The sequence below is a fragment of the Anoplophora glabripennis genome, unplaced genomic scaffold (genome assembly GCF_000390285.2).
Source record: "Anoplophora glabripennis isolate ALB-LARVAE unplaced genomic scaffold, Agla_2.0 scaffold411, whole genome shotgun sequence".
Taxonomy (NCBI): Eukaryota; Metazoa; Arthropoda; class Insecta; order Coleoptera; family Cerambycidae; genus Anoplophora; species Anoplophora glabripennis.
The window spans coordinates 153,823-168,493 of record NW_019416793.1 but is presented as its reverse complement, the minus strand read 5'-3'; the positions used below and the strand labels follow the sequence as shown (position 1 = coordinate 168,493).

The 14,671-nt window shown below is 33.0% G+C and overlaps 1 protein-coding gene across 1 annotated transcript; it reads left to right on the top strand.

The window, feature by feature from the left end:
- Positions 1-12,015: 12,015 nt before the first annotated feature.
- LOC111691926 lies at positions 12,016-12,632 on the top strand. Its single transcript, XM_023455462.1, has 2 exons — positions 12,016-12,336; positions 12,368-12,632. Exons 1-2 carry the CDS (start codon positions 12,071-12,073, stop codon positions 12,405-12,407), a joined length of 306 nt encoding a protein of 101 aa, XP_023311230.1. The 5' UTR covers positions 12,016-12,070; the 3' UTR covers positions 12,408-12,632.
- The last annotated feature ends 2,039 nt before the right edge of the window (positions 12,633-14,671 follow it).

Below are 14,671 nucleotides of genomic sequence, written 5' to 3'. Positions count from 1 at the left end.
TAATAATTATTATTTTTATTATTATTATTAAAGATCTGTTAACTTAAACTACTGTTAACTGTCCCTAACCTTTCACATTCTCCAGTAAAGATAAATAAGGATCACCCACATGCAGTCACTCCTAAAAAAACATGACTCCTTCAGCGATATGAAAAAATATAAATTTATACAATATGAAAAGCAATTAAAACGTAAACTGATGCTCGAGGGCGCAATTTCCAGTGCTTCTATTGAAAAGAAACTTTCCTCTTTGCGAGGTGGCTTCCATTGTGCCAGGAAAACTTGCCGATTCTTTGTTTACCCACCCAAGAGAGCAAACAACGATATTTGAATTGCTCGCTCTTTCAAGTCGGTCAGAAAAACTGAGTTTGCCTTGTTTCGTAACGGCCAATCAAATCAAATAGTAGGAAGAGAAAGACTTTCCGGCTTAATCAAGCCAGTTGGACGAATTATAAATGAGGAGGAGGGAAAGAAATCTTGAATGAATAAATTATCACTTAAATATCAAATTTCATGGTCTTAAATATAGAGTACAGTTTTAACAGGAATATAAGATATGCCATTAATTTCTTATTTGTTTTATTCTTTTGTTTTCAAAGTGTTATTTAATTATAATACTAAAGCTGGACTTTTGAGTGTAGAATTTTATAATAGTTTTTGGAAGAGTTAAATATTTAGCTCATTTTGTATGTAAAATTCAATATCGAAGTACATAACAAGTGACAACTTGGACAAATAATTAATAGAAAATAGTGCTATACAGAGTAAACTTTTATTTATTATAAAAAGTTAATATTAAAAATATTAATTCCAGTATATTGTTAAATTCAATAATTACTGTTATTAGTTTGAAGTTGTAGCTATTTTTATATCAAAGATTTATCAACCATGAGACGATGTTTTATTTAAATTTGTCTAGGTTAAGGTATATATACTTTTTTCTTCAGAGAATTTTCTTTAGCGACACGAAAACGTTGCCAACGAAAAAAAAGACAACTTGACAGCTGACGGTTCAGGATTGTTAAAAATTGAACGCTACACGAAAGAACAACGCGCATTCATTGCTGAGCAATATTTTAAAAATGATTAACTAAGTGATTAGCTACATATCGCCATTTTCTGGCAAAATATGGTCGAAATAGTGATTTAAATTCATCAACTGTGAAGAGATTAATTGAATAACTCAGCGAGACGCTGTCGCGGCATAATAATCCAATTTTTTTAACTACATTATAAGATATGTATATAGACGACGTGTGGTTTTAACAAGACAGTACCATATGCCAAACAGCAGAGAAACAATTCAGTTACCGAGTCATTTCCTGGTCGTGTAATTTCCCGTTTTGGTGATCAGAATTGGCCGCCCAGATCATGCGATTTAACGTCATTGAACTTTTTCTTCGGGATTTTTTAAAGTCTAAAGTTTATGCCAACAAGCGCACGACCACCCACGCCTTCAAGAGGGAAAGGGAGGGTGCATTTATGTGAAACGGTCACGGAAAATTTCGACAAACAAGTACGTATGTGCCAGCAAATCTATGGAGGCCATTTATGTGATATGCTATTCCATACATAACCCTATAATGTATATTTATGAGTAAATAAAAAATGTACAATTTTTAATTAAAAACCTGTGTTCTTAAATATTCTATCAAAATTACTCCTTGCCAGTGGCGGCTCGTCAAGTGACGCAAGTGACGCACCGTTTCACCTAAAATTTCCGTTTGGTTGTGCAATTTAAAATTATTTTTAATTTTATATGTATAAATTTTATAATTCTGGTATAATTTTATATTGAAAATGTATTGTGTTTTATGGGGTGCTTCGTGTTCATCCAAAGGAAAACGCAACGTGTAACAATATAACTTTTATTGACCGCTTCCTTACAGGACAGCACGACCGATCGGGAGCAAGACTTAACCCATACTGATAGTGTCACTTCTTTGCCTGTTCTAAGATAAATTTTGCCCTCTCGGTCGTGTACTTATTTCTAATCCAGGTAAAATAAGTTAGGTACCTGAAGCTCTATTTAATGATGTACTTATCCGTAATCTCATTTACTCTAAATACAGCTTAATATAATGTGATATTAATTATTTTATACTTAATGTGANAAAGATGGCCTTTAAACAATAATACCCAATCAAAAACTACTTTCTGAGTTTATCTTCTGAAGGAAATTGTCTCTATTCATTTGAAGTGAAAAGTTAAGGATTTTGAACTTAAAAGTAACATACAATTTGAACCATATTTTGTAGATAAAATTTCTCATTATTTTGGTATTTCACATACTATTATATTTAATCAAAAAGATGGCAAGACTGCTGATATTGCATGACATTTTTTATAACAAAACATTATTTTATTGCCTTTGCTGACAATATTGTTAGAAATATGATGTTCGTTAAACACAGTAGGTCTACGTCTAAAAGCCGCCGCCAGTCAGTTCGTTACATTTTTGAGAGAGCGAGGTCTGCCTGGATAACTTGGCCGCTAACTACTGGTTGTTTTGCTTGTGATTGCCAGTGGAAGTCTACCAAGTTGTTCTGTGGTAACTTGTTGAAGATACATTTGTAGGCAAATATATGTTCTGTATTGGCTGTTATCTTATAAAAATCTAAATTGAAGTGATTAGTGTCATTGCTTGACATGTGAATTGAATAATTAATCCGGTATCAAAATATAAACTAACTATATTTTATTCTTATTAACGATTTTGTTTTTTTTTATCATTCTGGTAACGTCATAGTTTGATCGAGATTACGTGCAATAATCACAATTAATGCGCAGCCTTTGCAGAGTCGACTCGTCAGGTGACGCAAGTGACGCGCCACTTCCCATAAAATTTCCGTTTGGTTGTGCAATTTAAAGTTATTTTTAATTTTATACAAATTTTATAATTTAGGTACACTTCTATATTGAAAATGAATTGTGTTTGTTTGTTTAATATGCAGAAATAAACAGAATAGTTGCACTGTGAACGCCTTCTAAAAAAACATTACCTTCGTTGGGCGCGAACATCAACCTCGTACCGTACAACGTTTAGTATACGCAAGTGACGCAGATCGAAATAGTCAGAATTCCGCTTCTTTTCAAAGCGTTGTTGACGGCGGTTGTCATGGCAACGAGGCGGCCAACATGGGAGAAAATTAGGACGTGGGGGAACAAGTGACGCAGAAATTGAAGCAGCATTGTCATCGCCCATCGCCTGCCTTTTTTAAACAGTTCATACGATACGCGTCGTCCAGTGCACGATTATAACTGTTCTTAGTTTTTGTTTTGTATAATAATTGTAGAAATGTTTCCTATGTATGATCCAGTGTGTATTTTATTGGAAACGCCATTTTCCAGATCGAAAATTGAGGACAAAAAGGATTTATTAAATTGCGAGAGACCTGTGTCTTATTCTATCAATATAGAAGAAAGGGGAAGTCAAAAGACAATGTGTACGTTCGGAAGTTTCGGAATGAATGGTATTCGGAGTATAAGTGGTTGTGTGGAAATATTTATTTAAAAAAACTTTTCTGTATGCCCTGTTTAATTGTGGGTGTAAAGTCGGACGTGTGGGATAAGGGGGGATTTAACAATTTTGGGAGAGTCGCGCGAGGCTGTCGTAAACCACAAAGCTTCTTTGGAATATGCATGTACGGTGTGCGTTAATGTTCGCAGAAGTCCTCAAGCCGAACTAATATTTATATTTTTTATAAAATCTAAATGAAAATCCTTCTCTCGAACGTCAGTTTTTCGGAAATATTGCAAATGCAACTAAAAATTTTCAGATTAATTTAAAGCCGTTTGACCTTGAAAATTTGATTTTTTTTTTTCTTTTTAGTCAATCAATAAATATACTTCGCCTATTCTCAATGTCACGAGCACTAATTCTTTGAACAATAGTAAAAAACATTATCTCTATATATGAAGGAAGTTGTATTCTCTGTGTCTATTTAAAGTTAAACGCACCGTAAAGAACCTGTAATTTTGATCAATAAATAATAATAATTATTATTTTTATTATTATTATTAAAGATCTGTTAACTTAAACTACTGTTAACTGTCCCTAACCTTTCACATTCTCCAGTAAAGATAAATAAGGATCACCCACATGCAGTCACTCCTAAAAAAACATGACTCCTTCAGCGATATGAAAAAATATAAATTTATACAATATGAAAAGCAATTAAAACGTAAACTGATGCTCGAGGGCGCAATTTCCAGTGCTTCTATTGAAAAGAAACTTTCCTCTTTGCGAGGTGGCTTCCATTGTGCCAGGAAAACTTGCCGATTCTTTGTTTACCCACCCAAGAGAGCAAACAACGATATTTGAATTGCTCGCTCTTTCAAGTCGGTCAGAAAAACTGAGTTTGCCTTGTTTCGTAACGGCCAATCAAATCAAATAGTAGGAAGAGAAAGACTTTCCGGCTTAATCAAGCCAGTTGGACGAATTATAAATGAGGAGGAGGGAAAGAAATCTTGAATGAATAAATTATCACTTAAATATCAAATTTCATGGTCTTAAATATAGAGTACAGTTTTAACACCATTTTCCTGATGGAAAATTGAGGCCAAAAAGGATTTTTTAAATTGCGAGAGGCCTGTGCCTTATTCTCTCGATATGAAAAAAAGGGGAAGTCAAAAGACAATGTGTACGTTCGGCAGTGTACGTTCTGGAGTTTCGGAATGAATGGTATTCGAAGTGTTTATTTAAAAAAACTTTTAATTTGTTAATAATGTTCCTCTTTAATTTTTGTGATAATAAATTTGTCATAAGCAAATTTCAATTCCATATATCGACTGTGAAATTCATATATTTTTAAATAATTGGCATTGTATATTTTTTGTTATATACCGTTTAATTAATTAATTATTTGAAATATGCAATTATGATATTTTAAAGGAAATATATGTTTCTGGATTTACGATTATAGAATAAATATATATTTTGTTTTTTTCTTATTGTTCCGGTATCTTAAGAATACCGGTAAAATTTATACTATGTACTAAATAAAGTTGTTGAGTTTCAATAATGTGTAGTGATATTTAATTCATCCATTAACGGAACATAAGTAAAAGATGTATACAATATAATAAAACATTAAGATATTTATATACTTTGATATAGGGGTCGCTGATATATACGGAAACGGTCGATTATCTCCTAAAGTAAGATAGTTATCGAAAAATCATAAGGCACAAACGTTTTGTTTTTTTTTTTAAATCTGTAGTATACAGGATTAGTAAAAAAGTCATGACAAAACAAAGTTGCTGTTTCTTTAATGAAACACTGTATATTATTCCATATTTCAATTCTTCTCGAAATTCTAAACAAAATTCATATAGAACATCATGTATCTAAACATCATGTATCATTTTCTTATAAATTATACAAAAGTATTTTAATCCATTAAGATTATAGTCCATCAAGTTATCTATGAAAGCTTCTAGCTCGTTAACAACGAAGTTCCTTTGTCTAATAGTGATTATCTTGACGATAGGTACATGAAAAAAATATATTTAATGTGAATATTTTTTTTCGCAAAAATGGCACGTTTAAGTGAAACCAAGCGTATTGAGTTTTTAATGATCATAGAATATGGTGATGGAAGACGTAGTTGTGACGATGTAGTGGATATTTTTCATGAATTGCATCCTAATCGGGAACGTATTTGTAAATCAACCGTTTCAAAAACATTGCAGCATTTTCGTGAAACTGGACGTGTTACAGATCGACGAAAAAGTGGAAGACCAATAAGAGTTACAAATGAAGAAAATTCTTTGAATGTCATGTTAAATGTGGTGGAAAATCCAATAAATTCGACACAACAAAGCACCTTAAATCATGAGTCGATGTTCAATTCAAAAAATTTGCAAAAGGGAAACATTACATCCATATAAAATTCATTTGTTAAAAGAACTGAGTGAAAACAATTATGATCGTAGAATCCAGTTCTGCAAAATTATTATGGATAAATCAAACGAAAATGTCAACTTTGTCAAGTTCACGCCCAACGACCACAGAAAGTAAATGTTTGGTGTGGCATTATTGGTGGACATGTTATAGAACCCTATTTTATATACGGAAACACATCTGAATGATATTTATTACTTTTGCAATAACATACTATTCCAGAGCTTAAACGATTATTCAAGAACAATAACAATCCCGGCAGAACAAATATGCTGTCAACATGAAGGGTCTCCTCCACATTTTGGACGCGTGGTATGGGCATATCTAGATGAAACGTTTCCTGATAAATGGATTGGACGCAGAGGGCCAACTGAATGACCAGCTTGGCTTTTTTCTGTGAAGTCAGATAAAATATGTATATTGTATAGTCTACAAAAATAGGTCGCAAAATATCGAGGAGTTGCAGGGAAGGATAAGGTTTGAAATTTCCACTATTCCTTCCAACATCCTTTTAGATTTACAACAAAATTTTGTTCAGCGAACAAAGGGGAAAAATTAAAAAATACCTGATGAGATTTTTTTCACTCGGGTAGTAGTTGAAAATATGCGAAACAAATGATTTTTATTTTTTTTTTGTTCGTTACGCCCTTTTGCGGTAATTCTGGAAACTTAAAAAATATTTTTGATGAATTTTTCATAGTCATTTTTATAACAAAGATCTTTTCCCCGAAGTTGTAAGTTAAATAGTTTTCGAGATATGGCCGCGATTCATCCTTAATGGGACACCCGATGTATCTACTCATTTTAAAATAAAATTGGTTGTTTGCTTACTTCACTCGTATTTATCATGCTACATTAACTTCGGAACACATGCAACACTAGCGACCCTAGTGGAAAAAACTATAAGTCATTTCTACCATTACTTTGATAAATTTTGTCAATTTTCCCGTATGAGTTCGTGCTCCTTGTCTAGTCTCCCTGTGTAAAGTGTAAAAGTGTTGACAGAAACAAATAGATGGCATTTCATTAATCTGTCGCTGGTCGTTAAAGTCGCCTTAATTTTTATGATCTACAATGGTGGACCAAGCACATACCTATCATAAATTAATGGAAAAAATTAAGGGATAAAAAAAAATCTAAATTTTCGGCGATTTTTCAAATGGCTGTATCTTTGATAAAAATGGTCGTATTGGCGTAAAAAAAAGCAATTTTAAGCTTGAAGTTTCTAATTTTTGGATCTTGCAAAAAAAAAATTTTTAAGTAACACGTACCGCTCAATTTTACTGAATATCATGAAAAAAAATTATTCGAAATTTTTTCGATCTTATTTTTGGTGTACGGACTTGAAAAAAATTGTTCCAACTTAACCATAGGTTGTTCATTTAGCTTCAATTTCTTTTTTTTGTCTCGATACGACCATTTCTCGCTGAGCTATCGGACTTTGAATGAAAATGGATCATTTTCTCTTTGTTCATCGATATCTCAGAAACCAATGGTTGCACAGAAACTTGAATGAATTCTCTACAAGGTCCTGGCACGGTTTTTTAGAAAAAAATTTTTTTATCCTTAACATGACTGAAAATCGTAAACAATAGGACTTTTAGGGGTCTTCTAGAAAATCACGTGCCACATTGAGAATATTGGGAAAATGACTAATGTTAAGTGTGCCTTTTACAGGTCTTTGTACCCCTAAAAGCCCTACAGAGTTTCAATTCGATCCATCAAGCCGTTCTTTTGTTTCATTCGATTGAATATTAAAAAAAATCACGTTTCTTGCTCATAATCTGTAAAAAAACGAAAAAAAAAATTTTTTCCTGATTTTTTTTATATTGTTATTGCAGAAAGCGTTTGAAATTATGAAAAAAAAAAAATTTGAAAAATTTTTTCGAAAAAAATTTTGTTGAACCGATTTTCAGAAATTTCGCAAAACCACTGGCATTAGCGATATCCAAAGCGTACCACGTGGAGGTTGCACGGACGGATTTACGCTTCTTTTACACACGTGCGAAAAGCGTTTGAAGTTATGACAAAAAAAAATTTTTTTTTAATTTTTTTGAAAAATGTTTTCGTTGGATTCACTCCAGAAAATTTATCTCAGTAATCCCCAAGCATTTTCGACACGATTCTCCTACTTCATTTCGTGATTATGTTGAAAGAATTTTAATTAAATTTAAAAAAGTTGATACCCCTAACCGAATATTGACCTCGATCTATACCCTTTTCAGAGATTATTGCTGCGATACTTCTGAATTCATAAAACGCTTTTTCCGAACTTACAGAAAACTAAAACAAACAGTTTTTTTCAAACCACCTTTTTTCAGTAGAAAAAAAATTTGAATAAAAAAAATATATATTTTTTTATTTAAATTTTTTTTTCATTTTTTTACATATTATGAGCATTTAAAGCAAAAAAACGTGATCCTTTAATTTTTTTAAAAATTCAATCGAATGAAACAAAAAAAACGGATGGATCGAATTGAAACTCTGTAGAGCTTTTAGGGGTACAATGACCTGTAGAAGGCACACTTAACATTAGTCATTATCCCAATATTCTCAATGTGGCACGTCATTTTCTAGAAGACCCCTAAAAGTCCTATTTTTTACGATTTTTCAGTCATGTTAATGATAAAAAACCGTGCCAGGACCTTGTAGAGGATTCATTCAAGTTTCTGAAACCCACTGTCGATTTTCTGTGCAACCATTGGTTTCTGAGATATCGATGAACAAAGAGAAAATGATCCATTTTCATTCAAAGTTCGATAGCTCAGCGAGAAATAGTCGTATCGAGACAAAAAAAAAAGAAGTTGAAGCTAATTGAACAACCTATGGTTAAGTTGGAAAAATTTTTTCAAGTTCGTACACCAAAAATAAGATCGAAAAAAATTTCGAAAAATTTTTTTTCATGATATTCGTTAAGATTCCGCGATACATGTTATTTGAAAATTTTTTTTTTGCAAGATCCAAAAATTAGAAACTTCAAGCTTCAAATTGCTTTGCTCCAATATGACCATTTTTACCATGAAAAATCGCCGAAAATTTAGAATTTTTTCCACTAGTTTATCATGTTTTTTTATCTAGCAACTCGCTCAGCAACCTATGCGAAATGAGATTCCTTACAAAATATACTTGTTTATGATTAAATTTACCGGAATATTAAATCAAGATGTTATATTACAAAGCACTTTAACAGCTGTCAAATTGCTTTAGCCACCATTTGAATTGCATTTGTAAATGTTTGTGTTTTTTTTAGAAAGCTTATTTAATTTCTGGGGACTGAGAGTCACATTTTATGAAATCAGGGACTGGACAATATGTTTAATCCGCGGAGTGAAGAAAAAGTCATGGCTTTCTATACAGCTATCTGCGTGATGACTAATTACAAAGTAACATGTTCCTCTGGCGCTTCCATTATTTAATTGCCACGGAGTGTGTGTGATACATATATTTCACTGCTCGAAACACCCCTGTGTTATTACAGACTTGTAACTAACTCGCAAATTTTCCAATTTCTGCAAAGTGTAATCATGTTTTTCAAAGTTTGATTAGTTCTTTAACCATCCTATTTCATCACATATATTACAGTAATTAAATTCCATATTGAATGTTGTGGGGCGCTCGAAACGGTGTATAGGACGTTTAGTTTCCCGGAAAGAAATTTGTGCCCTAGGCTATGGCCAAGCGATATGAACTTTGATATTGGGTTAAAACCAATCCTAAGCAGAATTTGTGTAGGCCATCTTGGGGTTTCGCCTGGGGTCACTAATCTCTTCCTGGATTATCTCCTTTATCCTAAGTAAATTTTATGCCTTGGTGCCTGCTCATGTTTTATTTATTTTTGTATTTTTTTAGTTATCCTCCTTACTTCGGAATACACAAGAATATATAGGGTGCTCTTAAATTGCTTCCCTACATTTTCTGGACACAAAAAGTAAGGTACCTTTTATATAATTTGTATTTCTAACATGGATTATCACAGCGACATAAAGGTGATTTAGGGAAGGTGGTACATGTTGAAATGCACACACTGTATTTCAGGACACGACAACCGAGTAATAGTAGAGAAAAATTCATGAAATTTTAGTGTAGACTATAAGAAAGACATAAATCACTTTTAAAGTAAAATAAAAATCTCATTTCATAGTTATTTCATATCAAAATTAAAATAGTATCATTCAAAATTTAACTAATACATTTTAATAGAGAAGCATGTCAAAAAGATAAAGTTTAGGATCGAAGTGGAAGCATGAAAGAAAAAGAAAAATGCCACAAGAAAGGCCAATTTAACAATTTTACAATTAAATAAACGTTAAATAATTTAGTACAAAAGAAAATTCAAATATTATAGTATCAGAAAATCACATAGGCTAGAAGTTTATTATAAAAATTGTCATGCAGAATGTTATATAAAAATTCTTGTAAACTAGTTTTAAGATGTAAAAAATTTACTACGCAGCTACAAAATACAAATTACGCCGTAATTTAATTAAAATAAAATACATCGCAATATGTTGGAGAGAAAGTGCGCAGTTAGAAAACAATATCTCATGGATACAAGTGACCAATAACAAAAGGACAAATCAGAAATTTTACCTTCTAACGGAAAACAAGACAGCATCGTTGGAAAGTAAACAAGTGGGAAGAGAGACAGGTTGGTCCCAGACACAGGTGAGGGGTGCATGTTATCCTGTAGCTCCCCAAATAACATCGTAGAACACCAAGAAGCAACCAACTCAGACACAAAAACCATCTACAACAGACGAGAACAGCTGTCAAACCACCACTAAAAGCGAAGTTAGAGTGAAGATTGAACATTCCAAAGCAGAGATAATGGAAAATGTACGTCCAGTTGCTTAAGCATACTCTCCAAAACCTAAATTAAAGTGTTTGCGAATTCGAAGTAAAAACATTTTGTGAAATCGAAGACTTCATTTCAAGCCATAGACAATGTCAGTGGATAGAAATTAAAAATCATAATTTTGAACATTTCATAATATAAGGATTAGTTTAGTTTCTGTGTTCTTAATTTAAATTAATTTGTTCCGTAATACATTAAAACAGTACTAATTGGTTAACCAAACATTTTCTAAATCATGTTAGGTAGAGTTAAGAAATTTATCAGTTATTTAGTCATGTAAAAGTCCATAACAAATCTAGTTTCTGTGTTTCTTAAAATATTGTTCGGAATTTAAAGATGAATAATTAATAAATGTCATATTGTGAAATTCGTTAAAATTTTGCTTTCATTCAGTGCTTCTTACTCAAATCAATAGTAATAGTAAATTTGAATAATATTGAACCGCTTCTCTGAGATAAGAACTCATGCTAGTATTCTGAATAAGTGTTTTTTGAGGGACAGTGTGTCATTGATTACTACACTGTAATAAAATGTACACTGTTAATATTATTTATGCCAGATAAAGCTGCCGGAGGAGAGATAAGCAAAACCAAGGTAAGAAAGTACAATTCGTTGAAATTTGTCATTGTTATTGTTTAATTTTATCATGAGAACCTGCATCCAATAAAAAATTTGATTTCAACACACACAACTTACATTCTACACAGCAAAAGGCGCCCAAACGAATATTTAATCATTACACATTACAAAAATCATATACTATACTACATAACAAAATACACTAAAATTAAATTACACACACAAAAAATTACACAAAATTAAAAATAAATATTAAAATAATAATATGTATATTTTTACAATATCTTAAAAATCTTTCTATTTACAGGGTGGTCCGTAAGTAATGGTCCATGAGACATACTAGATTTTTTACTTTAAAATATTACGATTTAAGCTAGCAAGCCTTAATAAAATGTTGATAATAAAAAATACAGGGTACACTGCCGGCCCTTTGAAAGTGGACGATTTATTTTTCTAATGTGATGTGGTCTACTTCTTATTATGACAAGTTTTTATATGTCACTGTCATTAGTAATTTGCTTGGTAATTCAAGTTGCCGCGTTTCACGGAACTAGAGAAAGTGAGAGCTATACCTTTACTTCAAAATGATTGATCATTGCGGATGATCTGCATGTATGCAAGAACAGCATATTTAAACTCAAAGAAAAATGGATTGCGGAAGGTCACGTACGTTATGTTCACGGAGGTGGACGTCGAAAAGTAAGCACCACCTAAGAATAAATCCTTTTGACATGGCAGTAGCGGCTTCCTTTGAGACGAATTTTCCTGGATCAGTGCGAACTGCAAGGAAGCGGGTGAAAGATTCGGAGCTGAAGAATTATGTGGCCGCAAATACAGTTGCTTTGACTCCCCAGTATAAAGAACAGAGGTTAGAGTTTGCAAGACAATTTGTAGGAAGCCCAGACAACTTCTGGGAGAATATTATATTTTCGGACGAAAAAAGTTTTCAGTCTTGCTCCGATGCTTCTGTCCGTGTCTACCCACCAGAGATTATAAGGTATTCGGAGCCTTATGTGAAACCCACACAGCGCAGCGATAGATTCTCCATTAACGTTTGGGCTTGGATAAGCTGCCAAAGTCCTGATGTTTGTTGTGACCATGCTGTATCCTCAGAATTTCACTTTCAAGCAGGATAATTGTGCAATTCACACCTCAAGAGTTGCGTCAGAATGGTTCATTGATAACAACATCGATGTTTTACCTTGGCCCTCAAAGTCCTGGGGATATATGGTGAAAAAAATTTACGACAGAAACTTCCGTCCAGTTAACGTCGAAGAACTTTGGGAGGCAATTGAAAACGCATGGGATAACATCACTGAGGATTATAACAAGAACATTAATTTTATCAATGCCATGTAGATTGCAGTGTTATAGACAAAAATGGTGCTTGGACAAAATACTAACTTTACGAATCGCGTTTTTTTGACGACGAAAAGTGTTTCATTTTTAGATCTCGTTGACGGCGAATGAATGGCCGTTAGAATGTATAATATATTTCAGTATTGGAAAAATAAATAATTTGCTACCTAATTTGGATTTGTTTTGCTGACTAGAACTAGTATGATAGACACACATTAAATTTGACATAATGACAGCCGATATGAACCTCACATTTTCAAGTCAGCTTCACAAAGGCCAATTATAGACAATTTGCTTATAAGAGTCGTCCACTTTCAAAGGGCCGGCACTGTACCAAGTTAGAATTTAAAAATTAATTTTTCGCAATCATTTTACTGTTTTTGAATGCATGAAAAAAAAATGTAGAGACAGAAGTTTTTGAATACGAGAAATTATAATAGATACTTTATTTATTTCGATTTATCTCCTAGAGGGCCCCACATAATCCATGTTTAGGACGTAGATGTGCGCTTAATTTTTTTACCCATAACGTTATCGCTTTTTTTAGTGAAAACTCTTAAACATATCTCATTTTCACAGAAAAAGGTATACTTGTCATTAGTCTTAGAAGTTGACCGGTTTCGAAATAATCGCATTTCAACAATCAGCTGCATAATTAATTTCAGCAAATGTTTTACGTATTGGTCCGAGATGCCAACACAAATTTTCGCAATTAAACATTATTCTTTTTTGTATATTATCACAAGTATTATAGTTAATATATTTTAGTAAATTCTCCTGCTTAAGCAAAAAAAACTGCCAGCCGACAGGACAGGCATTAAGTTGCTGCTAGATACGTATAATAAACAATAAGGGTCCAAGAACGCTACCCTGGGGCACACCCATATCTCAACATTAAAGTCCGATGATCTTGTACCATAAAATTCATTAAGTAAACTGTTTGCTACTTTAAGATAACATCTTAACACTACATTAACCACGAAGACCATAACAGCCCACCCTTTTTAGTAGAATATCATGGTCTACGCAGTTAAAAGCCTTTGATAGATCCAAGAACACAGCTAACACACTATTTCCCCTATCCAAGTTACCATATATACAGGGTGTTTCAGGATTAAGTCGACAAACTTTAAGGAGATATATCTCATAAAAAAAATAAGAAAAAAATCAAGTATAATTTTTTTCCAGAGACGCTTCATTTTCGAAATATAGGGCGTTAAAGATTTTTAAAAAATTGTTTTAAATGACTTCTAAATGACTCTTATAGTTTCATGGCAAAATTGATTTTTCGGAAGGGTGCTTCTGGATTCTGTCGATAAACTTTAGGAAGACGTTCTTCATAAAATCTAAAGAAATATAGTACCTATTAAAATTGGTCTTAGTCTCGAGTATGTGTGAGTCAAATAAGCCTTTTTGTCTCCCCTTCCCTTGGGTTTAACCAATAGTATTAAAATTATTTATACCTAGACAAAGCGTAAAGTGAATCAAAAATGAAATGATGGTTCAAAATGGGCGCCTCCGGACTGTAAAAAAGCACGACATCTATTATGGAGGCAGTGGCCGATCGACACTGAATTGGAGTTAATTCTCGACACGCTTGGACTATTCGCTGTCTTACATCTTCTAGGGTATCAACTGGCACCTCGTAGACTTTTTGTTTAACAGCACCCCAAACGAAATAATCCATCGGTGTCAAGTCCGGTGAACGTGCGGGCCACGCTGCAGGTCCTCCACGACCAATCCATCTCCTGGGATAATTAATGTTTAACCACTCCCTAGGACCTCTACCAAAATGGGCAGGACAACCATCTAGTTGAAACCAACTGTTCATTCGAGTATTAAGCGGAACATCTTCTAACAGATCTTGAAAACCATTTTCAAGGAACTTGGTAAACATGTCAGCATTTAACCGATGCGGAAGGAAATAAGGACCAACTATAGTGTTGTCCAACACACCGAACCCTACGTTACAT

Bases quoted from the DNA above. Each gene is read 5' to 3' on its own strand.
- LOC111691926 (XM_023455462.1), top strand. From the start codon at position 12,071: ATGGCAGTAGCGGCTTCCTTTGAGACGAATTTTCCTGGATCAGTGCGA. The intron at 12,337-12,367 runs GTATTCGGAGCC...AAACCCACACAG, and splicing joins TACCCACCAGAGATTATAAG to CGCAGCGATAGATTCTCCAT.